This window comes from Convolutriloba macropyga, unplaced genomic scaffold (genome assembly GCF_964194025.1).
Source record: "Convolutriloba macropyga unplaced genomic scaffold, txConMacr16.3 SCAFFOLD_3323, whole genome shotgun sequence".
NCBI classification, from domain to species: Eukaryota; Metazoa; Xenacoelomorpha; order Acoela; family Convolutidae; genus Convolutriloba; species Convolutriloba macropyga.
The window spans coordinates 1-27,806 of NW_027453266.1; the positions used below are offsets into that span (position 1 = coordinate 1).

The 27,806-nt window shown below is 34.2% G+C and overlaps 1 protein-coding gene across 1 annotated transcript; it reads right to left on the reverse strand.

Moving 5' to 3' along the window:
- Positions 1-191: 191 nt before the first annotated feature.
- On the reverse strand, positions 192-27,152 carry LOC142358166 (UNC93-like protein MFSD11; the record flags this gene model as incomplete). Its single annotated transcript, XM_075409627.1, has 8 exons — positions 192-376; positions 1,211-1,373; positions 6,384-6,463; positions 7,732-7,881; positions 12,865-13,080; positions 22,337-22,444; positions 23,398-23,535; positions 27,017-27,152. Coding segments are annotated over 8 exons (1,100 nt in total), but the record flags the coding sequence as incomplete, so codon positions are not given.
- Positions 27,153-27,806: the final 654 nt, after the last annotated feature.

Here is a 27,806-nt window from a genome sequence, read left to right on the forward strand (position 1 = left end):
GAACTACGGAGAAGAGACTTATAAACAGAAGGTGATTCTCAATGAAGACTACATGGATAAGAACAAGGGGGGAGGGGGATGATATATATATATATATATATATATAGCCCGATAATATCAAGCTTCAGCTCGATTATGATGAGACGTCGTAATCAAAAACTCTCTTAGCCCTTCAGTTTTATGGTATCTTTCATAGCACGTTTTATGATTACAAAACTTCCATAAATGAGGAGTTTGTTTACTACTGTGAATTATGACGTTAACGTACTACTGAGTGGAGAAGTAGATTGAGTCATTTTGTGTGTCTTGAAAGACGAGACAGAAGACATATGTGAACTGGCAGTAGGAGAAACTATCCGCCATTCCCTGCAGAAACCTAAAAACAAAACAATATGTTGTTATTTATTGACTCACTTCCCTGATATCTAACACAAATATTCTGAGTGCCTGTGAAAAAAACTGAGTCAATTGCCAAACATATATTTGTTTTCATTGATGTGCACTTTTTGTTTTTGTGTCGCTCTCAATAGAGGTTGCTCTCTAGTTGGAAAAACGGACCCAATCAAAATTTTCTGTTTTATGAAGCAATATATCTAATTTGCTTTAGTATTTAACAATACTTTTTGGCTGATTATTTGCAATCGAAGTAAAGTCACGGCACTTTGGGATATAATCCCATTGACGGGCTTCTAAATTTCTGAAAAATGTTGTTTTTCCTGCTGTCCAATAACAAGTCTTCAGTTGGCTAGAATGCATGCTATGGTTGCGCTTAATCCTCAACCGTAGGCTGTTCTTGACTTAAAGGCCATAAACATCAGATTTGCTGCTCTCGCGGAACCCAATTCCTTGGGAACCGCCTGCTTCAAAATGATATTGGCTTCATTCTTCATTTTCAAAGTCATTTCGTAACATTTTCTTAATTTTAATCTGGAACGATGGAACGATTTCGCGTATAGGGCCTTGCGGTCGCTCAAATATCTCGGGGGAACCGAATCTTCATCTTTACTACTTACTACTCGGTTCAATACTAGTTTTTTCCAGAGCAGAATTTGGATAAATTGGATGTGTTTTATGATGAAAAACCTAAGAACGGTTTCTATAATTTTGTTATCCTCTATGTAGTGTAAACTTCCTGGCTATCACGCCACACACGTGTCAATATAATGATATGAATCGGTACCGTCTATGTTTAATCATAGTAGGCTCTTACCCAGATGCGATTGCAAGAAATGAGGCGTGAGCTGTGACGTAAGCAGTGTCCTCCGTTTCCTCCTTGATAGAATTCTCAGGCAGAATCAAGAAGAGAATGTAGAACCCAGTGATGTATGTCAGCACATAGAGGAACGTGAAGAACCCGTTGAACTTGTGTTTAGCTAAACATACATAAATTTCTATCAAATCTCGAGAATACTTGCATTATATTGCCGCCTTCTTGTTAAAAAAAAGCTATAATCAGTTTTACAGAAGTTCAGTTTGCCTGACTAATTGCGAATAGGGAAAAATAGTTCTTAAAACTGCCCGCGATATCATTATATCGACATCGGGGTCGGCGGTAGAAATTGGTTTAAAATTGCGGTGACTTTGTAAACTTTGCAAGAATTTTATATTTCGTATCAATTTCAATTTAATTTTAAATTCAGGCTATTTCTGTCAAACCCTTGCCTCTATTTGTCTGGTGGAACATTAGTGCCTGTGTAGAGAAACCATAAAAAGGCTTGGCTATACATGAAGGGAAAGCGAGGTTGACTCTAAAACACATATTATTCATTTTACTGTACAGTTGCTTCTACGTTTTAACTCGAATTGCTCTTTTAACCTCCATGTTTTAATGAGATGATGATTTTTGCTTAGATTAGAAAAATTATTTCGCTTGCTTTTACGAATTATACCCTTATTGTTAATATTGTTCCATCTGTAAATAAACAAAATGTACATTTCTACCGCAAAGTTATCCTTCAAATCCTTCGAGAAACTCTCTAAATGCGAACTTTATCAAATTTATGTTGACCTTTTCAAAAAAGTTGAAGAAAAAGATGACCTTATAAAGAATTATGTTACACAATGCAGCACTTACATCAAAGAAAGGAGACAGGACGGTGATCAGGCAACATACAAAAAAAGATCAGGAAGTACCAAATAATTTAAATAACGAATACAAGGTAAGAACGTTTCCAACTTTTAATATTCCAGAAAACACGGAGAATTTATTACTTGGAAGTAGTTTGGTTAAGAATTTGGTCAATGATAATTCAATACAGCAAGACATCTGCATTCACGCATATAGAGGTTCAACAACAAAAGAAAAGATAGCTGTTCTTGAAAAATATCCCGAGAAAGAACTTAAAACTGTTGTTTTGCAAGATGGAACCAATTCGATTTTAAAACAAAAACATCGTGATGTGAACGACCTTTTCAATGAATACATTGAATTAGTTGAAGTAGTGTCTCAAAAATTTAAACCCAAATCTCTAGTGCTAATGGAAATCCCACCAATCAAGTCATCAAATCATAACTCTGTAGCTAATGAACGAATATCTGCTTTCAACAAAAAACTTGAAATTTATGCAAACTCTGCTAATAATATGAATTTGAAATTATTACCCATTGATCAAATGATGATGATACTACCCTACTACAACTATCTGTCTTACGATGATTTACATTTCAATTACCAGCAGGGAGTACCTTTTTTAAAGATTGCACTTTTAGGACACTTTCTTCTCACATCAAACAATATTATTGCAAACGCTCAATACAATCGCCGTTTCAACCATTCGTTTAATAAAAATAAATTTCATTCATTTCAACGCAAGCCATTCAACCAAACGTATTACTACACCAGGGTAAATAATCATTTTTAATAATTCGTATAGTAACGCGAGATGATGTATTGCTTGTTTTATATTTCAAATTTGATATCGGTGTTTAGGGAAGGCACTTCATGGATATGGAGAATCAGTCTCATTATTCTACTTATTTTATCTTCACGAACTGTATCTTCAAGTGAATTGGTATATGACAATTTACATGAGGTGCCACTTTTCGTGTTGAAAAATCGAACATCGGGAACGCCTTTTAATTTCAATCCAATTTCTTTTTCCCGTGTATTAAATATTTGTTTTGTCTTAATAGTTAGGGCTTCTATCATTATTCAATGTGGAGATGTAGAACAAAACCCAGGGCCAGTTCTGAAATACGCTGAGTGCGTTAAAACAGTAGGCGCGTCTTTTAAGAATAATGTAAAGATTTTATCCCTCAATTGTAGAAGTATTGTCGGTCAGAACTCCACCTTAAAGCAATTAATGGATGATTTGGGAAAAAACACAATTTTTGACTTTACAGAAACATGGCTCAAAATCAATGACGATATCCGTTTTTGGGAAGTTCGCAGTGAAAATTTCCAATGTTTTAGAAAAGATAGTAATCTTTCATTACATGACAAAACTAGTGCAGGTGGTCTGCTGCTCTATATACCTAGATCATTCAAACCTAAAGAACGTTCAGATCTTACCACCTTCTCGGAATCCCGTTTCGAAAGAATTTGGGTAGAATGTGAGTTCAATAAAAAAAAGTTTTTGATAAATATTTCGTACTGCCCGACCAAACAGCTTTCTGAAATGTTTCTGTCAGAACTGTCAGAAATGTTTCTGAAATGGCTCTGGGAATTGACTGTGCTGCAGCTGAGAACAAACGAATAATTTTGATAGGCGATTACAATATTGACTTTTTTCAGAAGAACGAAAAACGAAAATTAGAAACGCTATTTATTCCGTACGGGTTGGTGTCATGTAACACAAAGATGGGGACAAGACAGAGTATCAATAAGACTGCATTGATTGATTATATCAACACAGAAAACTGCAAAAAATGTTTTGTTACAGAGAGCATATTGAATAGTGATCATTACGGAACATTTGCTATATTAGAAGAAAAAATGATGATGAAACAAATGCCAATCAAAAAAATTTCCTCGACAAAAAGAACTATTCTACAGAAAAGTTCCAGGAATATATTCGGAGTTCAGATTCGAGTCTTTTCTGGATGTCACAAAATGCTAACGAAATGATGATCCAATTTTGTATCATAGTCGAGCAAGCAATAAATGTGCATGCACCATTGAAATCTTTTTTTGTGAGGAATGATAAACCGAAAATTTTCCTGAATAGAAATAAATTCCTATCTGGAAAAAATTTCTAATCAGAAAATGAAGCTTCCTTGTTAAAAGACTTTATTTCTCTGAACACAGAAAAAAGTCGCTGGAAATTTATACAAGAAGTTAGGAACAATGAAAAACAACGAATTGTAATTGACACTCTGCGTAACAGCTTCGGTGAGACTATTACGAACGGAAAAGACATCGCAAACCCTTTGAACTTCAAGTTTTCAGTTTTAGGGGAATACTTTGGCGAAAGTAAACAATTTGATAAAACATTGTTCTCAGCTGATACGGGAAATGGAAATAGATTTTTCTTCAAATATGTTACTTGTAAAGAAGTCCATGATTTAATAAAATGTTTGAATGTGAACAAACCTTTGGGTCCTCCAAAAATTCCCGCATGGGCGTTGAAAGATGCCCAATCGGTCCTTGCGGAGCCTCTCTGTTTTCTGATAAACGAGTTTATTTCTGAGTCTTCTTTTCCGACTGACCTCAAAAGAGCTTTGGTCTCACCTCTTTATAAAAAAGGAAACACAGAAGATCCCACTAACTAACGTCCAATATCAGTAACCGGCGCATTGGCAAAAATTTTTGAGCAAGTTATAAGGAACCAAATTAATGACTATTTGATCCCAAACAACTTGCTGTCACCTAAACAATTTGGATATAGGAAAAAAGTGTCCACAACAGATGCCATACTACAATGTACGGAATATGTAAGAACTGAAATGGATAAATAGAATACAGTTTGTGGAGCATTCCTCGATCTCTCAAAAACATTTGACTCAATCTCACACGAAAAACTAATAGAAAAATTGAAATGTTTAGGATTCGTCGGAACATCTACACAATTGATTAGATCATATTTGAAAGACAGAACTCAAAAAATTTTCTCGGGAAATGAGTCCGACTGGATTTTACTTAACAGAGGTTTGCCACAAGGGACAGTATTAGGACCAATATTGTTAAACATTTATGTGAATGATCTTCATAGAGCTATTGATAATGACAATTGTCAAATAATCCAGTACGCCGATGACACTTTTCTCTATTCTTCTCATACTAATGAAAATATAGCCAGAAGTTGTTTGGAAAAAAACATTGGAAAACTATGTGACTACTTCCAATCACATCAATTAATGATGAACAATAAGAAGAAAGAATATATCGTGTTTGCTCCATCAAAAAAAGCACGAACTCCGTCTTATCTCAATGTTAACGATGTGAACATAGGAGAATCGTCGTCGGTAAGATATCTGGGAATAATATTAGACAACAAATTAAACTTTAAAGAAGAGATCAAAAGAATACTCTCCAGAATGGCGTGCAGCATCAAAATCTTGAAAGATATAAGGAACTGTTTTCCTATAAAAACTAGAGTAACACTATTGAACGCGCTTGTTTTAAGTCACATTCAATACTCATCTCTTATGCTCGTTGGTATCAGAAAAAATCTCATGATAACATTAGAAAAACAACTTAATTGGGGAATAAAAGTGTGTTTCAAAATAAAAAAGTATGATCGCTCGACTGATTTAAAACTAAAAAACAGAATCATGCCTGTTGAATTCCTTCTCAAATATCGATCTATGGTATTTCTCTTGAAATATGTTAGGAAACAATTACCAGCTTTTAGTAACAACAATGTATTACAAACTTCCAATTGTAAACAGAATGCGAGAAAAATTTATCCGGCTATGAAAAGTAATTCGGAATTCCTCGATAAATCATTGATGCTGCAAGCCATGAAATTGTACAATGAATTTCCATATGAACAAAGACAAAAACTCGATAAGGTTAAAAACATCAAAGGTTTTTTGAAAGAATTCAATTTCAAGGAATATCTGAAGGACCTAAAGGTATTGGAGTACAGAGATTTGTTGAGGGACCTTTTTTAAGTTTTCATTGTTTTTAATTTCCTTATTATCCAATATATTTTTTTTATGTTTTTAGTATTACAAACGTTGTAAATAAAATATATTCTTATTGTTTTATGTATTTTAGAATTTGTACATTGCCATTTTGTTGACACTTTTAAGGTGTGTAACATTTTGGAATTCAATGTTTTCTTTTTTTACATATTACTTGTTTTGTACAAATTCTTGCAAATCGTTGGAATTATTAAAAAAATATATATATATTTCATGCAAATTTTTCAGACCAAAAATATGATGTGTGAAAAACGATAGTCGAATATATGAGCTTAAGTGTAACAAGAGAAAGTAACCTGAGAAAAGCGAGTATGTGAAGCAAGCCACTATCTCACCCAGTCCAATCCCAATACCCACTAGCCCCATCACTTCTTTGCTGAAACAAAAACAAAGGTGTAATTAAAATTTATCAAAATCCTTGTTCAAAATTATCTGAAGTTATTTTTTACTTGTAAATCAACGTCCAAGTCTTGGCGACGTTTAGTGAGATTTCTCCGAGCCTTGGTTAAGATCTCGCAAACTTGAAAGACTTGTTTTTTGAGTTACTTAGTACTGATATAGGCACCGCATTACTGGTCAGTACAGACCCCCCAAATCAGGCATAATTGACCGACTCGTGCAAGTGGATTCCAAACGCAATCTTATTAATTTTTTTCTGTGGAATACACTTAGGTTCGCTAAATTACCTTGGATAGAATTATTTCGGACGTGATTTTTGTGTCTCTTTAAGAAACAATGAGAGAGAAAAATACAATAGCAAGAAAGGCGGTTCTCTTTTAGACAAGAGACGGCTATCTTGCAAGAATATTGCACGGCCTGTTAAGATTGCACGGCTTTGTTATGATATTCATATACTCGAACAGTGATTGCCGGAAAGATTTGCAGTTGAGAATTTTCAAATGTATGATAGAGCTGATAAACAAGTTAACTGTTAAATAGTCGTAATCAAAAATTATATCATTACCATTGAGAAAGATCCAACTAAATAACTAATTTGTAGGATTTTTGAACTAGGACTCTTGCAAAACTATGTCTAATAAGAACCGCCACAACCATGGAATCGAAAACGGAAAATTTGTTCCCTATTCTCCCAACAACTGCTTTTTTGGACAACTGCAATTCCATTGTCACAATACCCCACAAATGGATTTTTGGCAACTTCTGCAAAAATTATGGGGAGAGAAAAATTAGTGAAAACTGAAAAAGGTATTTTGTGTTCAATCCCACCTTATGCGTCTTCATATTTCCTCTTGCTTAAAGAATTATATTTTTGCTTCAAACGAGCAGTAAACATTTTAATGTCGCAAAACCAAACACCTTTTTTACATTTCAATCCATTTCAAACCGGGTCGGGATATATTTTGCAAAAAAAATCCAGCGCATTAAAGCACTTTTCCGATAATGCGGATAACGAACGGGATGAAATTGAGCTGGAGATCATCCGGGAGAAAATGCTAGATTAGTGTTGGAAATCACAAGAAAAGTGCAAAAAATTTCTCAAAGTTACATGAGAAGCTGAATTAGCTCTATATTTTAACAATTTAGTATTTTGGTAATTTTTCGGTTTTTAGGAGTTATCACACTATTCAGCACCCGGTGAAATAAAAACTCCCGGTTTCAACCCACCCCTCGAACCCCATCTACCTGTTTTTGATGTAGAGTGAATTGCCAACAGCAGACTGGTCAACTCCAGAGCAGAACCCGCCAGCGATACCCAGGAAGGGACCAGTGCTATAGAGAAAGAGAGCTTTTGCTTCACCACACGACTTGCACATTTCTTTCACTAGACGTACCCTAAAATGCAAGTAAAAACCTAACCGATTGCACGCTAAAAACATAACCCATCATCAAAACAGTTCAATGGAAGACTTTTTCCAGGGGGGGGGGGGGTTCTAATGATATTATTGGAAATATCTTTTCAATTATATAAGCTGAAACTCTTCGAAAATTTCTGCACACTTTTCAGTTGGGTCTTAGTAGTAAACCGCCTTAAATTGAGTTGAACTGCTTAAAAATGAGAATGAGAGAGAAGCTTAGGTCATGAAATACTAAAAAAAAAACAACAAAAACAACAAAAAAAGTCAAGTTAATTTAAAAATCAAACAAATCAACAAAAAAGAACAGACACAAGCCTATAAAAATTGATGGTGTAACTCAAAACACAGCGTCAAACTGTTTTAGGAAATTTCTCCTTACAACAAAACACTTCGAATAAATAATAGAAATATAGGAAGCAAACTTAGAAGAGAAATGTTGCTGCTTTGTGCACAAGCTATCCGTTGATGATGATGAGCTCCATTTCAATTGAGTGTCTGGTGTGGTCTTTCCCATTATACAACCCCATTATGATCATCATAACATAAGGGGGTGATAATTTGGCGAGGGTGTATGGGTAAGACCAGATTTTTGTTGTAAGCTATATCAATATCAATACAACATAATTTCGATGATAACTCGAATACGATTAGTTCGGTTACCTTGTAAGAACTTAAAAGTTGGAAGTTCAACTTGTAAGATCTTGCAACTTGAATGCTTAACTTGTGGGAATCTATGACTTTGCAATTCCGTGGGTCAAACTTTAAGATTCCGCAAGTTCGCTTCGATCGAGCTTCCCTCCCATTGGTTTCCCAAGATAACAGTTTTTACGATGATCAAACGTAGACATGAAACAATTCCATCCCTGTAGCGATTAATTTATAAACGCTTTTAGAGAGAAAACAAAAATTCTGATAGAATATTTTTTTAGCTACGTTAACGATGTTTACTGCTTCTTATCATCACATCAACCTCGTGAAGAAACAAAAAAATGCTTTGATCGTATTTTATTTTTTGTCAGCTGCCTATTTTTAGACTCAATTGTCGCGTTTTCTTAAGGCTCAATTAGCAGATTTAATTATTAATTTTGTTCATCCATCTGGTGGATTCCACTTGCATATCAGAGTAAGGCGATACTTTTCCGATTTTATGATTCAGGTTAGGCAAAACACTTTCCTTGTTCAAACTTGCATTTTTGAAAGACGTTATTTTGTCTTCTAAGAACCAGATTTTGTAAAATTCAATCTGGTTAACAATCCCGCCTCGACCCGGGTATAAAATTACAGCACAAAAATTTGGCGTTTTTGTCAATTTTCAGCCAGTTTGGAGACAATTTTCGAAAAATTTTTCTTAAGATTATTTTTCAGAAATTTTGCCACCAAGACATTTATACAATTTTTAATTGTTCTAGGTATCCTTTTTTCAAACGAAAAGGTTGGAAATGGCGAAACAAACTTCGTAGCGTTTTCAGCCAATTTTGCTGCCGTTTTTGCGACTTGAACTTTATAATCTTTAATACTATAAAATCACCGCCGTTTTGTAAGCGTTCTTAGTAGTTTCTGTTTAAGTGCTCATGTTTTTCATGACAAAAAGGAAAAGAACTAAAAAAAGAAGAAATTGGGAATTTGGACTCGAATTTCAATTGTTGTGCAAAGAAATGGTTTTTCGGGTTTTAAAATATTTAAGGTCCAATTGAGGCCTTTTTAACCAATAATTTTGGTCCGAACCCCACTTTATTGGGAAGGGAAAAACTGCATAATCAAATGGGGTCTTTTTTTTCAGTCAATTTTGGCCGATCGATATATTCATCGTACAAAGAGCTGTGAGTGGTATCATAAGAAAGCACGTGCATCGTATAAAATGGAATTGAACAGATTTTTTCGAATTTCGTTTTATACAGGGAGTTATCGAGGCTTACATTTTTGTGAAAAATCAACAGTTTTTATTCACTTTTTCAGTAATTTTTGCAAAAACTTTCTCAGTTTTTCTATACTAACTCACAATATATTGATTAGTCTAAAATTAGAGTATCATTTTTACCGTTAGAAATCAAAGAACCTCTATGAATTGTTTGATTGGAGTTTTGTTTGACTAAAATTTTCGATAAAATTTTGAACATTCAGAGTTTTTCATCAAAAATGGCACAAAATAAGCTTTTTCCGTCCATTCTGTTTAAGTTTGCTAGCAACCGTTGACACATTCTCCCTAAACTTCAAAAGAGAGCCAGATGAAATTCAGCACTCTATAAAAGTCTTCTTCAATTAAAACTTTTTTTGCAAATTTAACTAAATAATTATACAAAATGCATCAATGCTTTTGACTTTTCGAATATTTCACTTAACAATTGATCTCACTCGCAAAAATTTTGATTAGTTGGGTGGTTTTTTAGGCGCGCAGAAAAATAGAGGATAGGTTTGATCTCATCAAAGATTCTTACAATCAAAAATTTTTTCAATTTTTTTTTGGACGATGCCTTTTTTCAAAAAATATTGCTTTTAATCTCTTTTAATGCTATTTACTGGCAACATGTTCAATTACGGCTCAATTTTTTAAGACTCCATGTTACATGAAAGTGGGGCCAGATGTAGATATAGTTTGTTTACAAAGAAAATCTAATGGTTTTTATGGCTTTGTCAACGAGTTTTAGTAAACTTTAACTGAATTCTTGCGTTTCGCCTTCAATTGTTATTCTTTTTGGAGTCTGACTACTAAAGCTAACAAATCAAAGTTCCAAATGGTTTCATCACAAGTTGTTGGTGAACCTATGAAAAGCATTCTTTTATCTAATATCTCTTAAGTCATTGAATATATCTGTTTTAAGAAAATTTTAGTAATTCTTTTAACTTTTCAATTTTTTTATCTAATTTCTGTCAACTTCTAGCTTACTCTCAATAAAAACAGGTCAAAGTTCTCTTCATACAAGATTCAAACTAACTGTTGCGGCATTTATTTAATGGATTATATAACGGCTTCTTGGTTTTTACACTACGAGTTTTGTCATACAAAGTTTTGTCATTTTTGTGCATAGTTGCCCCATTTTGCTATTTTATTTGTTTCTTTGGTAAAATATCACATCAATGAAACATCCAATTGCAAAAAGAGTTGAAAACGCTATTGAAAACGTTTACTGTTTTATGCTTGTACTCGCTTCTGAGGGCTGCGACACCGTTCTCTTACAGAATTTGACAGAAATTTACTTTGTTTATTTTTTGTCCTGTATTTGGTGTTTTGTGTAGTTTTTGGCTAATTGTGCTAAATATTGGGTAATTAAAGATCTCAATGGCCAGCTATAGATGACAAATAGAAATTAACAACTGATATCCGTTTCTGGCTAATGATTCTATTAACACTCAAATAAACTTTATTCAAAAAAGTAAAAAACTCCCTTCAATTTTCACCTTTTTGTTCTGGTTTTTGTCACTTTTTGTATTTTTATCTTTCTATCATTTTCAAAAATTAAACTCAATATTGAGAGATCTCGGTAATCTTTTTGCTGAACACAATATCAAACTCTCTGTTGGTTAAACGTTTTGACTGATGTCTTAGTTACCTTTCAATATTTGATGCTCTTCAGTTGTCATTTTGAGATAGACCTGTTACAAAAAAAGACTTTCTGATGTTCAAATAAGACCCGAGTGTACATTTAAAATTCTCGCGGTTAATATTTTATAAATTTAATGGCTTCAACAATGTGATTTTGTAATGTTTGTGATTTTTTAGTTCGGCTGGTGATTATTGTTATTTTTTAGTCCTATAACACAGTCTCACTAAAAGCAGGCAAATATAGTTCTCTACGAAGTTCCAAGATACTGTCTACTCATTCTGTTGAAATTTTTTGTTTTTTTTATGAATATTGAAAACATTTGTTGCTTTAAAAAGACAATGGATTTTTGGGCTTTGCCAATCTTGTTTCTGTTCGTGATTTTTGCATCTTTGCCCATTTTTTTAAGTTGTTCTTTTCTTTTCACAGTATCACAGTAATGGGAGCTCCTGTTGCTTTTTGAAAAAACCGCAAGATTTTTTATGTTCTCGCTGAACACCCTCGTGTTTAATTGACTGGGACACCGTTCTCGTCCAATTGTTGAATTTTGTTTTGCCTGTATTTGTCTTTTTTTGTAAACGTATGACATATCCTGGATAATAAATGTCATGATAAATTTCTGTTGAGGTAGAAATTAGTCTCTCAATGAGTTCAGTTGATACATAATGTTTTTAATCAGATTGACTTTAATTGTTTTCAAACAAAGAGCAACGTTTCTTTACACTTTGCCCTTTTGTTCTTTTCTTGTCCACTTGTTACCAAGTCGTATTGAGGAATAGTCCTGTAATTTTTTCCTAATGAAGTACAGGTTCATTTTTAAGTATAGGTTTTACAGGTTTTATCTGTTGGCATTTTGATTTGGTTATCAATTCTTTTTTTAAAAAAATAGACAACGAGTTTTGGTCTTAATTAATGTTTGTAAATATTTGATTTTCATCGCCGTCTCTCCTGGTAGTCACATTAATTACAGGTCTCATCGGGCCTCTAAGGTAGATTGTTTTTCATTAAGTGGTTTGTTGAACGAAATGTTAATTTTTCAAATCTCTACCTCATTTGGTATACAATTAGGTGTGGATGACCGGGGTCGGAACATCATGTGCGAGCGCACATTAGCGAGCCTCCTTGTCATTTCTCTTCTTTGAGATATGGTCGTTTGGGACCAACTTTGCTGATATAAGGACAGAAAATTTTTTTAGGAATCTAGAACAGTGATCCCATTCTGCTAGATTTCAAAAAGCTAGGTATTGCTTTTATCAAGAAAATGAAATTATCCCGACTGGCTAGTTTCAGATTTTATGAATTTTCCTAATCTAACTGTGGAGAAGGTTTCTGAGCCAGCGTTTTTGTGAAATCTATTTAAGGCAGATCAGTTTTTCTGTATTTAGACACTGAAATTATTTAGGTAAGCTTTTTGCACTAACTGCACAGTTAAAATATCTTTCAAATTGTTCCAATAGCTTCCATTTCCAGCTGATGCGTTGTCTCTGGTTCCGTCTCCATATGCCGTAATAGCAAAAATTACCTCATCGGCATTTGAGCTTCTATGTGTGTGACTGATCTCAACGCATTGTGAAGAATTTGCACTGTCGATCTGGCTATTATTGCACTTAGACTCGTCGTTTCTGTTGAGGTACTTTCTGAAAAAACTTTAAGAATCAAATCTCTCTCAAATTTTCCTCAAAACGCATCAGATACCATAAAAATAACCATTTCGAGCACTTTTGATATTAATGCATGGGTTCTTAATTCTGCTCAATGCTGTTAGCTTAATTCTGCTCAATGCTGTACGTGCTCTGACCAACAATTTAGTGCCTGTTCTCTAACTGTAATCAAGTCAATTTGTGAAAACGAAAGCTTCCGAACGCGCATCAGACAGTTAGTTTCAAGACCTACGTTGAAAGAGCAATGCTATAGATTTCTAGGACAGGGTAATACAAAAAAAGTTTCCTAAAAGCTATTGAGCGATTAATGACAACAGCAACAGGGTATTGGCATATTTTCACGTGTGTAAAGTTGGTCACTGCTCAGTCACAGATAGGCTGGGGAAATTATAGAGGTCTCTTTTAAAAGTAAAAATAAAAGTAAACCCCCCGTCAATTTCAGTAAATACCTGAAAACAATTGCATATAAGCAGTTGATTTGTTCGTAGCGCACTTCGATCTGATTTAAAAAAGTTCAGGCGTTAAAAAAACTCAAATAATGCAGCTCCGGCTGCTCTAAAACATTTAACAGTGACTCAAATTCATCAACGCTCGCGCTACAGCCGGTGAAGGTGGCTAGTTTTGATTCAGTAGGTTTAAAATGGACCCGGGATGACCACCATAAATGTTTCTTGGAAACCATACGTAAGACATGTATGGTTGATGTTTGGCTTCTTTTACATCATATATAAGACCATAGAGGGTTCTTGGAAACCACAAGTAAGACCATAAAAGGTTCTGGAAACCGTAACTAAAACCATAAATGGTTCCTGGATACCATATGTCTGACCATAAATGGTTCTTGGAAATTATAAGTATGACCATAAATGATAATATTTGTTCCATCTGTTTGCCACTCGTTTTCTATCAATCTTGTATGGAATCTTTGAAAACATAAACAAAATTTGATGATTCTTGGAAACCATTGCAAGAAAACACAAGAAGTTTTGGCCCTTCTTGGATGGAACCATTTGTCTTATGTATGGTTTTCAAGAATCATTTATGGTCTTTTTCTGGTTTCAAAGAAGGTTCAAGCCGGGGGCTTCAAATAATGTTAATTAAATTTATACCATCCACCAGGGGCTATTTCAACAAAGGACTGTTATCAAATGGAAGATAATAAAGTTCATTTCCATTGGACAACAAACTTATTAATGTTCGGACCCACTTTAGTCGGGGTGAACTATATACTCAACAGGGATTATTTTTGTTCAGACAATTTTAGCCGATCGATATAATCATCAAACAGAGTTGTGAGCGGCATTTTTAAATCGTCAATTTCGTCAAATATTTCGTCAATATTGCTAAAATTTGTTAAAATTGTTAACTGTAGTGTTATTCATTGAGTCTGTTTTTAGACGCTCAGAATTATCTGGGCTCATCTTGATCTCACCAAGGATCCTTAGACTTTTCCCTTTTGTTCTTTTCTTGTCCACTTGTTACCACGTCGTATTGAGGAATAGTCCCGTAATTTTTTTTCCTAATGAAGTACAGGTTCAATTTTAAGTATAGGTTTTATCAGATAGCATTTTGATTTTTTGCTTTTTTAGACCACTTGCTTCAAATTTGATGTAAGCAGACACCCTAAAACTGCGACCATCTTCTTCTAAAGTTTAAAAAATTAGTTGTACTCTCGCTGCCTTCAAGAGCCTTCTGGAATAATATATTTGCAAAATGCATTATTTACTTTTGACAAACTGAAAATTCTTTGATTTGAAATTGATCTAGTTCGCAACCAAATTAATAATTGAGTCTGTTTTTAGACGCTCAGAATTATCTGGGCTCATTTTGATCTCACCAAGGATCCTTAGACTTTGCCCTTTTGTTCCTTTCTCGTCCACTTGTTACCAAGTCGTATTGAGGAATAGTCCCGTAATTTTTTCCTAATGAAGTACATGTTCATTTTTAAGTATAGGTTTTATCTGATGGCATTTTGATTTGGTTATCAATTCTTTTTGTAAAAAATAGACAACAAGTTTTGGTCAAAGTTAAATGGTCTCAATTAATGTTTGTAAATATTTGATTTTCATCGCCGTCTCTCCTGGTAGTTACATTAATTACAGGTCTCATCGGGCCTCTAAGGCCTCTAAGGTTTTTCATTAAGTGGTTTGTTGAACGAAATGTTAATTTTTCAAATCTCTACCTCATTTGGTATACAATTAGGTGTGGATGACCGGGGTCGGAACATTATGTGCGAGCGCACATTAGCGAGCCTCCTTGTCATTTCACTTCTTTGAGATATGGTCGTTTGGAACCGACTTTGCTGACATAAGGACAGAAAAATTTTTTAGGAATCTAGAACAGTGATCCCATTCTGCTAGATTTCAAAAAGCTAGGTATTGCTTTTATCAAGAAAATGAAATTATCTAGACTGGCTAGTTTCACATTTTAGGAATTTTCCTAATCTAATTTTCTTAAACCATTGCAAGAAAACACAAGCAGTTTTGGCCCTTCTTGGATGGAACCATTTGTCTTATGTATGGTTTTCAAGAATCATTTATGGTCTTTTCTGGTTTCAAAGAAGGTTCAAGCCGGGGGCTTCAAATAATGTTAATTAAATTTATACCATCCACCAGGGGCTATTTCAACAAAAGACTGTTATCAAATGGAAGATAATAAAGTTCATTTCCATTGGACAACAAACTTATTAATGTTCGGACCCACTTTAGTCGGGGTGAACTATATACTCAACAGGGATTATTTTTGTTCAGACAATTTTGGCCGATCGATATAATCATCAAACAGAGTTGTGAGCGGCATTTTTGAATGGTCAATTTCGTGAAATATTTCGTCAATTTTGCTTAAATTTGTTAAAATTGTTAACTGTAGTGTTATTCATTGAGTCTGTTTTTAGACGCTCAGAATTATCTGGGCTCATCTTGATCTCACCAAGGATCCTTAGACTTTTCCCTTTTGTTCTTTTCTTGTCCACTTGTTACCACGTCGTATTGAGGAATAGTCCCGTAATTTTTTTTCCTAATGAAGTACAGGTTCAATTTTAAGTATAGGTTTTATCAGATAGCATTTTGATTTTTTGCTTTTTTAGACCACTTGCTTCAAATTTGATGTAAGCAGACACCCTAAAACTGCGACCATCTTCTTCTAAAGTTTAAAAAATTAGTTGTACTCTCGCTGCCTTCAAGAGCCTTCTGGAATAATATATTTGCAAAATGCATTATTTACTTTTGACAAACTGAAAATTCTTTGATTTGAAATTGATCTAGTTCTCAACCAAATGATTAATTGAGTCTGTTTTTAGACGCTCAGAATTATCAGGGCTCATCTTGATCTCACCAAGGATCCTTATGATAAAAAAGATTTTTAGATTTTAATGGGGCGCGACCTCTTCTACATATTTCCGCTATGTAAATGTTTTTTAATGTAAATTACTGACAAGAATTTCAAATCAGGGCTCAATTAATGACAGATAATTTTTCAGTCAACGATGCTCAATTAGACTATATTATAGTTGCAGAGTTAAGCTCACCGTTTTTATGGATCTGATCAATTGTTTTCATAAGAGTTTTATGGACTTCTTTAGTTTTGCTTTCATTTGTTATATTTTTGTTGTCCAATAACTTAGTGACCCCAAGCAGTTTTTTTCAGAGATATGAATGAACCTAGACAATTCTTTCAGTTGTTATCTAAGGTCTGTTGTGACTTTGAATATATTTGCTTCAAGAAAATGTCGTTGGATTTTTGAACATTGACATTATTTTATCTTATTTCTCTTACCTTCGGCCGCAGTCTCAGTAAAAACAGGCCAAAACCGATTTCTTGTGAGGTCTAATCTTGGTTTTGAAGCTACGCAATTAACTTTTTATTATTTTTGAGCACAATAGAAAATTTTATGAGTTCATTATGCTACCTTGTCAAATTATCACATTATCGCGAAGACCAATCGAAGGAAAGCATAAAATGAATACACAGAAGTTGAAAAAGGCGTTTTTGGATATTTAATCTGTTTTTTTTGGACAGTTTATGCTTTTTAGGCTGATACACAGTTATCTAGCAAAATTTTGTGGATTTTTTTGTTTCTGCCTATGTTTGACTTTCTTATCGTTGTTGTGCGCCATATAACTGATAACCATAGGTCTCAATTCCTTCCATAGGACGTATAACTCAACTTAGTTAAAAATTTCATTTCATGCCTGTTTTTTTAATGGCGTTCAATTTAAATTTTTGAAAAAAAAAAAATTTCAACTGTCTCTTTTTTTGCTTCATTTTTGAAACCATGAAACTCAATCTCACCAATTAGCAGTCTCAAATACTTTTTGTTGATTCAATTATTTTTGATTTCAATTTTTGAGTTTCTTTTTGTTGTCATGTCTACGTAGTCCTTTTATAGTTATAAGGAAAACTCGTTGATGTGCAGATGAGTAGAAAGTGATGATTCACAGATTTTGCAGGTAACCTCTTAAATTCATGGTGCCTTGAACAGTATGATGTCGTAAAATTATTTGCAGTTTCGGCTTCTTTACATATTTAATGTTATTTTGTGTGTTGCAACCTAATTCATCAGTTTTTCTTGAAGTCCTAAATCTGCTCTGATCTTTAAAATAATTTGTCTTTAAAAACCTTTGAGTTTTTGAGCTTCGTCCTGTTTTAAAGTGTTTTGGTCAACTTGTAGCACAGTCTGTAAGCACAGGTCACAACTTGTTTCCAGCGAACAATAATTTAATATTTATAATAATTTTAGCTTCAAAAATTTGCTTCTCCCTTTTGTTACTACTGTTTCTACGAGATTTAATAAAATAATTGAAAAATTTTAGTAAAATATTTCTATGTTTGTACATTTCAAACGATTTGTTTTCTTTTTAATTTATGACAAAAATCGAGATCACATTGGCTTTGAATTTTTGCGCAATTGAACATTGGACAATGACTTTTCTCAATGGCTTCCAATGGCGACATAAATGAATATTTTAGAGACTTCAGTTGATATCTAATGACGCTACCAGCTAAGAAATTAAATGTTTTCAAACATAGAAAAGAACTCTTGAACTTCTTCGCTCTTTTTGTCGACCAGTTGAACAGTCGCTTTGAGGACAGATCCTATATCTTTTTAAATGAAGGATAGGTTTAAACGTTTTGTTTAGTTTTTATCCAATGCAAGTTTGATTTTGTTATGATTCTGTGAAAGTTTTCTATATCTTCATCACTTGTTAGCCAATTAGGTCAAGAATGTGGATGAGCGGGGTCGGAACATTATGTGCGTACGAACATTACCGAGCCGCCTTATTAATCATAAAAAATTGCAATAATCACGATAATATGTTTCTAGTTGACAGGCCGGTGGGCTCGCTTTGCCACCATAATCCCGTTGTTTCTGATTTATATCCAACAGCGACTGAGATGCATGGCCGTCGACGGCGGTCAACTGTCACTAACAAAAGAAAACGCATAATCAAGACCCACTTAACCATAGCCTAGTCTATTTATGCGTGATTTATTGGGAGTATATTAGGAAACGGCAACAATTTAAAGCATTAACAAAGACTCTGCGTGCCATTGTAGCCATTGTGAAAACATAGCCGGCAGATTGCCCAAATAGCTGTGAACGGAGAGACTTGCCTGCCGTATAATAGTGATCGAAACAGATAAAGTTCTAAATTGAAAAAAATATCGAAGCCTCTGAAAAAGCTAGGTAACAAACATTCAGCGATAAAAAGCATGTTAACTTTCATTCCAAAGAAGCCTTTTATTAGGGACCTTTACTGCACATATAAGTTTCTTTGACCTTAAACTATTTCAAATTAAGCTTGAGTTTTAAAGATCCAAAGTCATTTTATTGATAGAGGCAAGTCACGTTTGATCAAAATCTAATCACGCAAATGGCCTTAAAATGTTTGCTAGAGAGAGTGAGAAATGACGTCAAGCGCGCAAATGCCGTTAGAGAGAGGAATAAGTTACTCACAAAAAATGATTTTTTTTCAGCTTTGAGCGTCAGACGACGAAACAAAAAACATAGCAAGACACGTCCTGACATACAATTCAAAGAACTCATGTTCATTGACTAAACAAAAATTTAGACCTAGAATGGATTATGAGTGAATTGAGAAAACTATTTCTAAAAAAATCGGATGAAAGTTTTCTTAAAAAACAGAAAATCAATGTCAAAATGCCCCTAGTGAGAACAAAAAAGCACTAGCGAGAAATGTAAATTTGACAAAAGACTAGGCCTAGAGTGAACTCTGAATGGATTGGGAAAACCATTTAGAAAAAAATCCAGTTCAAAAAATCGAAAAACAGTAAAAACTAATGTGAAATAGCCGCATGTGAACATAAAACCACTAGCGAGAAAGCGAACTTTTGTGCAAACACCGTTTTCTCACTCTACTTTAAAATTAGACTGGAAAAATTTTGCGCCGCAAAACCACTTGCTTTTTTGCTTTATTTCCTGTTTTGCCGTGACCAAAATCAGTACTTCAATTTGACTTCAAATATCATTAAAATGTGTGAAGAGATCTTGAATCTTTATTTTGAATTATAAAAACATAGCAGGACAAGTCCTGACACACAATTCAAAGAATTTTCATTGACTAAACAGAAAACTAGACCAAGAACGGACTATGAATGGATTGGGAAAACCATTTCGGAAAAAAATCCGATCCAAAAAATCGAAAAAACTGTAAAAATCAAAGTGAAATTTTAAAGTCTACTTTAAATTTAGAGCGAAAAAATTTCACGCCGCAAAACCACTCGCTTTTTCGCTCCATTTCCTGTTTCGGCGTGACCAAAATCACTACTCCAATTTGGCTTCAAAAATCATGAAAATGTGTGAACAGATCTTAAAAAAAACATAGCAGGACAAGTCCTGACGTACAATTCAAAGAACTTTCATTGACAAAAAAACTAGACCTAAAACGAACTATGAATGGATTGGAAAAACCATTTAGAAAAAAAAACCGATCCAAAAAATCGAAAAAACAGTAAAAATCAAAGAGAAATTGCCGCATGTGAACAAAAAACCACTAGCGAGAAAGCGAATTTTTGTTCAAACGCCGTTTTCTCACTCTATTTTAGATTTAGAGCGAAAAAAATTCACGCCGCAAAACCACTCGCTTTTTCGCTCCACTTCCTGACTGCAAAAATCATGAAAATGTGTGAACAGATCTTAAAAAAAACATAGCCGGAAGAATTCCGGAAACGACTCGAAGTAGAAATCTGACTATTCTCACTAATCAAATGCATCACCAGCATATTACCAATCAACAGATAGTGTAACCAATATACAAAGAAAATTCTGGAGAATTGGAAAATTGACAAAGGACAAAATCAAAAAATAATATTCTCTAAAAATCCAAACAAAATTCTCTACAAAAAGATAACATGCAGCTTCCCATCCATAACTGACAGAAACCAATTAGTTATATATTTTGCTAGATCAATCGCCCACCTAGTACTTGCAGAAACGTTAAACAACAAACTGAAGAAAAAGACTAAGAAAAACTGCTAAGCCTTCAAAAGCAAAATCATTGTATCGAAACCTACAAAAATGCTCCTTATTGAGAAAAAGTTACCAACAAAAAACAGTAAATTGGTAGAAATAGGCAAAAATATTGAAAATAAAGAGAAAAAGTTGCCAAAATTTGCTCAGATTTACTCGATTTTCTTTAACAAAAACAACTCGAAACTAATATCAATCAAATGAGAGACATCCAAAAGAACTACAACAACTGACTTTCACTAGAGAACTCCCTAAATGCTATCAAAGGTTCTGGATGAACAGAAACGACATTTAAATCCAAATTGAACAAAACCGAGAAAAAGGTGTTTTTTTAAATTTTACAAGAAAAATAAAGCGAAATAAAGTTACTTTGAGCAAATAGAGCAATGAAATGCTCTCGAAATAATGGGCAAGTCATAATAAGCTAACAAAATTGTCTACGAATGAAAAAACGAAAAAAAAGCAAAAAATTGAAATAAGTGGTTAAAAAATTCTCAATTTTTCTGTCATTTTTCTTCAGAAAAAAAATGTTTTATACCCACAAAAATTTAAATTATTTGTATCCCTCATATTCCTTGAGTAACGAGTTTCTATGCAAATAGCACTTAAAGCAGTAAAACAAAACAAAAGGCCAAAATAGATTAAATTTCGTCGAAAAACCAGCAAAACTGATCAAAAACCTCCAAATTTGCATAAAACTCAATTTAACTACTTGAAACCTTCAATTCCTATCAAACCGAGCCCAAATCCAATACAGTATCATAATCAAACCTCAGAAACAAGAAAAATTGCAAGAAAACTGCTTTTAAATGCCGCACGTGAACAAAAAAATTTCGCTCGCTCAGAAAAAATTTTTTCACACATCAATTTCTCGCTCTCTCAAAAACAGCGGTATGAACAAAAACCACTCTCTTTTCGCTCCGCTCTTCACTTTTGTTCAGCAACCAAATCACTCCAAATTTTTTCACGCGTTTCATTTCCCGCTTCAAAATTCACTCCAATAAAATTGATTAAAAAAGAAGGACTTCTCCAATACTCCTCTTCGAGTCGTAAAAAAAAGACAGCGCCCGAATACAATTCAAATTCTTTGAATTGTAAAAAGACAGCGCCCCAATACAATTCAAATTCTTTGAATTGTAAAAAAAACCAAGAGCACCGTGATATAGTTCCGCTCAGCTTACAGCTTCGCAGCTATGATAAAATACTGGTGTCGTCCATTTCATCTGTCGTCCATTTGAACGCTCCGGGTCACTAGTATGATTTAAAAGGAAAAATTTTTAACAAGTTTGTTGCATTTTATTTTTTATATATACTTATGCCGCGATGTGAGTTCAGTTGCCCAAATTTGTGAATGAGAGTTCAGTTCAGTTTCGATCACGCAAAAGACGCCAATATTAACAAAAGTCACTTCAAAAGTCAAAACAGACAAGCGCAAATTCAAACTTTGCATTTAAAGGACATATTAGACTAGAATAAGTGCTTCAAACGTTTTTTGAAAGCCATTAGTTTAATTGGGTGCAATGCATGCAATTAATGAGTGTAGGAAGTTTACTGGGAGCATGAAATCCAAATTGTTCAATTTCTTGGATTCGAATCCTGAATTTTACGGGCTTTAAAATGGTATCGTGCTAGGTTGCTTAAATTGATTCTTCGAACTTTGGTTGGAGAAGAAAAGAAGGCCTGCAATATATTTCCAACATTTTTTCTGAAAAGGTTGGAACAAAAACAAAGCGTAGATGTTACCTTTGAGGTAATTTGGAGCTGCCACAGCCATATGACTCTTCGTTGATGAAGAAAACCGGTAGACATCCACATACACCAACAACAGTCAATGGAATCATCAGAGAATATCTAAAAACCCTCTCCTAATAGTGTAAAAAGCAAACAAAAAAGACGAAAATAAAAAGCAAGAAAAGCCCATTTCACGTGTTGAGCAATGAAAAGGACCGTTGATATGTGATTCATTAAACTGTTGATCTGTTGAGTTGATCATGAAAACACAGCTTCTAATTAATAAACAAATTATAAAAACTGCACTCAATAAACTTTCAGAGCCTTGAACATGCATCGACTGATAGACCGTCAGTAGTGAAAATTGGGGTGGTCTACCGCACAGAAAAAGGATCCCTTCATTCTAAAGCCTCGAATCTCAGTCTATGTTCTTTATGCATGATATTTTTTCTTCTTTTAGTGCCTTAACCATTGTGCCACAGGGACATCAGATCTACATTTTTTCGGATATTATTTTATACCATTATGTTTCAAGACTAGATAGGAGGGATCCTAAATCTGTGCGGTAGACCACCCCAAATTTCACTACTACCGTCCCTGAGAATATTAGGTATGAAATGAGTTTGGCGGGTCTTCATTACTTGTCCTCGACGTTGTAAAACCAACATTCATCAATTTTTTGAGATCCATCTAGTAATCATTACTCAGAACTTGTTACAAAACTAGCATGTTTTTACGTATCATCAAATTCATTTTAATCACGGTAAAATTTGCTATGATCATAGTTCAAAATCGAAAAAAATGCAACGTGACAAAATAAACGAAGTGTTAGTGAGCCCTAGTCTATTTCCGACGGCTATATTGCAAGTCTTACAAGAATGATAAACCTTAACGAGATGGCCTGCACCATTCATTTTGCTGCACTATTTCGAGTCATAAACCTGCTACATCGAATCATCAGGTCTCTATTTATTACGTATATTCTTGCATAAACTTTTTCATGATTCTAAGTTATAGTTCACATTGTTTTCACAAGAAAACCGTCTGTGTTTGACCAGCGAAGTTGACTGTACCTGCTAGTGTCGGTAATTATGGACTTTCCGTTGAATACCAGATAGACTGCCAGATTGCAGAAGAGGACACTGGACATCAAAGACAGGTTCCATAGACCACTGTTCTTTGCCTCTGAGCTGCCGTGTTTGGCACTAACCCTGAAAAGCACATCAAACCTAAAGTCATCTTTTTTATAAGCATCACGGAACGTTGCTATATACGAATTGGTTCATTTAAGGATATCGATTTTAGTTACCAAATGTTTTTTAATTACCTCTTAATTAAGTCTAAAGCGGCAAATTTAATTATTTTACAGCTCAACGATCATTGGCTCAAAATATCCTATCGTGTCTATGATCCAATCTCAGGATTGCCTCGATTAAGTCAATGCAATGCCGATAAGACCAAATTGGTTCGAGCACAACGGGGTAAAAAGCGGCTAAACGACAGAGTTTGGCGTATATTCTACAGTCTGTAGGCTGATCAGGGCCACCTCCAGAGTCGATGCGGTCTAATCAGAGCGTTACATAATGTCTGGATAGTCTCATCAATCAGAGTCAAGATCAATCAATGGCCACTGCATTTTCAACCTCGGTAATGCAGGCTACAATTAATATTTAAACAATTCAAGGCCAATGGCACGATATGAAAAGCACCGCGAACAACAGAGGGCTGATGATTCTGTGAATTGGAGATCAAACAGACAAGTATATCAAACTAGACTCAAGTTTTTCTGCCCAATATTTATGACTGGCCCAGTTTGGTATCAGGTCTCACTTGGACCCATAGTTTTATTTCCAAACAATCTTAAGATTTATGACAAATGTTACAGAAACAACCTTACTTTAAAAGCGTCAAGTGATTTTTTTTCAAAACTTGTAAATTAATAATTTAACCTAGAGGTTAAAGTTTACATGCCTTGATAAATTAAATGTTGAAATATTCAGAATAATAAAATTATTCTATGAATGATGTGGTTATTGATTGATACTACCACTAAGCTATTTGTTCCTATATATTATTGGAATTTTTTCATGCTGACATTGCAAACCGTCTGTTAAATTGAAACGTATGTTTTCCCTTCGCTCTTACATTGAAAGGTAAATTATTCCACTTATGTATGCTCTTCAAAACAAAAGGACTTTTAATTTGGTTAGTATTTCTTGCGTACTTATTGTCAGCTGTTTTGTTTGTGATTTTAATGTAATTGTTGGCGGATTCCATATTTTTTAAAACTTTCTGATGTATCCCACTAACTCAAGTCTGTGCGAAGCGTCATCAGACCAAACTTCGAATTAACTAAATCAGCTGGTAAGACATGTGATAAGAGAAAAAATATCACGGCAATGATCATTTTTAAGACGCATATAACACAATTCTGCGCTCCAGTTAATCTGTCAATTTATATGCTATACATTCTTCGCCGACAAAGTTTTGAAGTAATACTTTCCAGATTTTGGCATTCGCTTATTTTCGAACAAATGAACTTAGGATACGAAATTTTGTCTAAAATAGTACACACATTGTTCTCGCTTTTTAATATCCAATTTCATCATTTTCTACAAATACAGAACATTTTTGCTTGCTGATCAGAACTCTACCCCACTATGTCAGATTAGCAACAATTCACCAGATCACATATGGGAAGGACCTCAGTAACCAATTATAAAGAAACTTACTCCAACAAAGAACCGTGTGTAGTAATGTGTAACCGATTTTATTTTTAGCAAGATGGCTCGTGTCAGTCCGCGCGAAGCACAGAATGTTGCAACATACCTCTCACGGTTGCCTAAAAATTTCGTCAGAGAAACAGTTGACAGTATCCGAAACCTATAAGCATTCGAGAAAATTAATTGTAATGTTTGCACCAAAAACGCTTTCTTTTTTTGGCGGAAAAGGAGAACACTTACATATTCTACAAAGTTAATTGTGGTATAATTTGAAAGCAACAAGCACAAACAAAACCTAAAAACCCACAAACATCACACATATTACACAAGCAAATACAAACACACAAATACAAACCTCAACACCGAAAAATATCTTTCATTCCGATATTTGATCATGTCTCAAGTTCCGTCACCTTTCAATTAGACCTTCTTTGCTTTTCTCCAAGTAAATATGCGTGGGTTTTTTTGAGGCAATTATATCGGTAAATATATATTTCGCACTGAACATTTAAATGAAAATTTTTGAAGCTTTTTCGGAAAATTTTGTCAATTTTGATGTTTCATGAGCACAATGAAACAATTAATGTTAGTAAATCTCGCAGATAGGTCACCAACAATATATAAAGAACAAAAATTGTTTTTTGACAGAATTGAAGCGAAAATTTTGTAGCAAGTAAAAAATAAAAAATTCCGATTTTTCTCATGGTTTCTGGAAGTTTTTGCACTCTGTTTTTATTTGTTTTAACTTTCACTTTCATTCTACCTAACTTGCACATATATACGACAAACATTGAGCGCATGCATACATACCCCCACAGAAGGGCACGCACACACGCACGCACGCACACACACACACAAACACAAACACAAACACGAAAAAACTGGAAACAAAAAATATTTCTTCAAATTTTGTTTTGGCAACTTATCTTTACTAATGGTTAACCACCACTCATTTACATCTTGTTTGTTTTACTCGGAAAACTACTTCTTGAGGCAATGTATCCGCAATGAGGCAGTTTCTGCTCTTAACCTATTTAAAAATGCAATTGGCAAAAATTAAATAATTGCACCAATTTGTTCTAATTTAATATATACCCCCACACAAGGCCACCCACACACGCACGCACGCCCGCGACGCACACACACACACAAACATAAACACGAAAAAAACTGGACACAAAAAATATTTCTTCAAATTTTGTTTTGTTAACTTATCTTTACTAATGGTTCACCACCAATCATTTACATCTTGTTTGTTTTATTCGGAAAACTACTTCTTGAGGCAATGTATCCGCAATGGAGCAGTTTCTGCTCTAAACCTATTTAAAAATGCAATTGGCGAAAATTAAATAATTGCTCTAATTTGTTCTAATTTAAGGAAACAGTGAAATTTAATAATTTTTATGTGAACAGAAAAAGAAATAAAACTTCTTTTTTAATCTCCCAAAAAACTTTTTTCCATGGGGATTTTAGCAATAAAAACGAATTCGTTTTTGAACTTCGAGAAATGTCAACAAACTGGAAAAAATCATTGGAAGAGCAATTTCAAAATTGAGAAGTAAAAAAAATTTCAACTAGTTTTCTGTTTTCTAGAAAATTTATTAACATTTGTCTTAAGTTTTTCAACGTGGCGCTCCTAAAGCTCTCTAACGCTCAAATTCTTCCATATTGCAATATAAGAGTGGAGGTTAGTTCTAACGATCTGCTCTGACAATATAAGGATTACAAATAATAAAAATAAGAAAATTTTTCCATCTTTAATTTTCAAAAACGAATTTGGTTGATTTGATTTTTATTCCGTGAAACCCGTTTTTTGGATTGAAACTGTAAAGGATTATACGTGCTAATCGAAGCTCCATTTAACTTACTTAAATTTTCCACAAAATTCTCCGTTTGTTTTTATCTTAAAATTCAACGCGGTCACTCCCCCCCCCCCCCCCCAAGCGGGATAAATAAGAGTAATTGATACCTCGATATGACAGTGGATGCGATGACATATGAGATGGCGGAAGACCAGCCAGCCAGAGCACAGCCCACGTAGATCAGCGACTGGACAGGGTAGATCAGGAATGCACATAAAGCTGTCTCACTCAGGGACCAAATCACTATAAAGAAGGAAAAAAGAACATGAATTGAAACACGACATTATAGGCGTCTACTGCAACCGATTTCTTTAGGAAATCTACTTGTTGTCGATACTGGTTCTGCACTTATATGTATCAATAGTTCCAAATCGTGGAATTCTACCAAATCGCTTTATTATTTAAATTGGTCCCGTTAACGGATTTTAACCACTATAACCTCATGTATATTTTAGGCGCATATCACTGAAACTGCATATGGAAGTCAGTAAGTTCAGCAGTCTCAGTACCAGCAGACGCTTTCATGAACAATTTTCTGTTTTGAGCCGAGAGCTCCTTTCAATGGACTGAAAAAGAGTATGATTCTCCAAAAGTCTTTTTCTCCAACATTTTTCTCCGATTCTCCAAAAGTCTTTTTCTCCAACATTTTTCGACGCCTATCTTGAAAGACCTTGTAAGGTTCTTGCAAGATAGGCGTCCGGTTCTTGCATCTTGCAAGATAAGCGTCATTTGCAAGAATCCTGTGAGATCTTGCAAGATAAGCGTCGGAGTTCATCTAGGGCAATAAATTAAATGTAACAAATGCACTTAAAAATTTTCTGTGAATTTTTCATTCAATTTTACAGCCCATCCCTGAATAAAAAAATACAGAATATTAAAGGTTAGGGAAATTTTGAT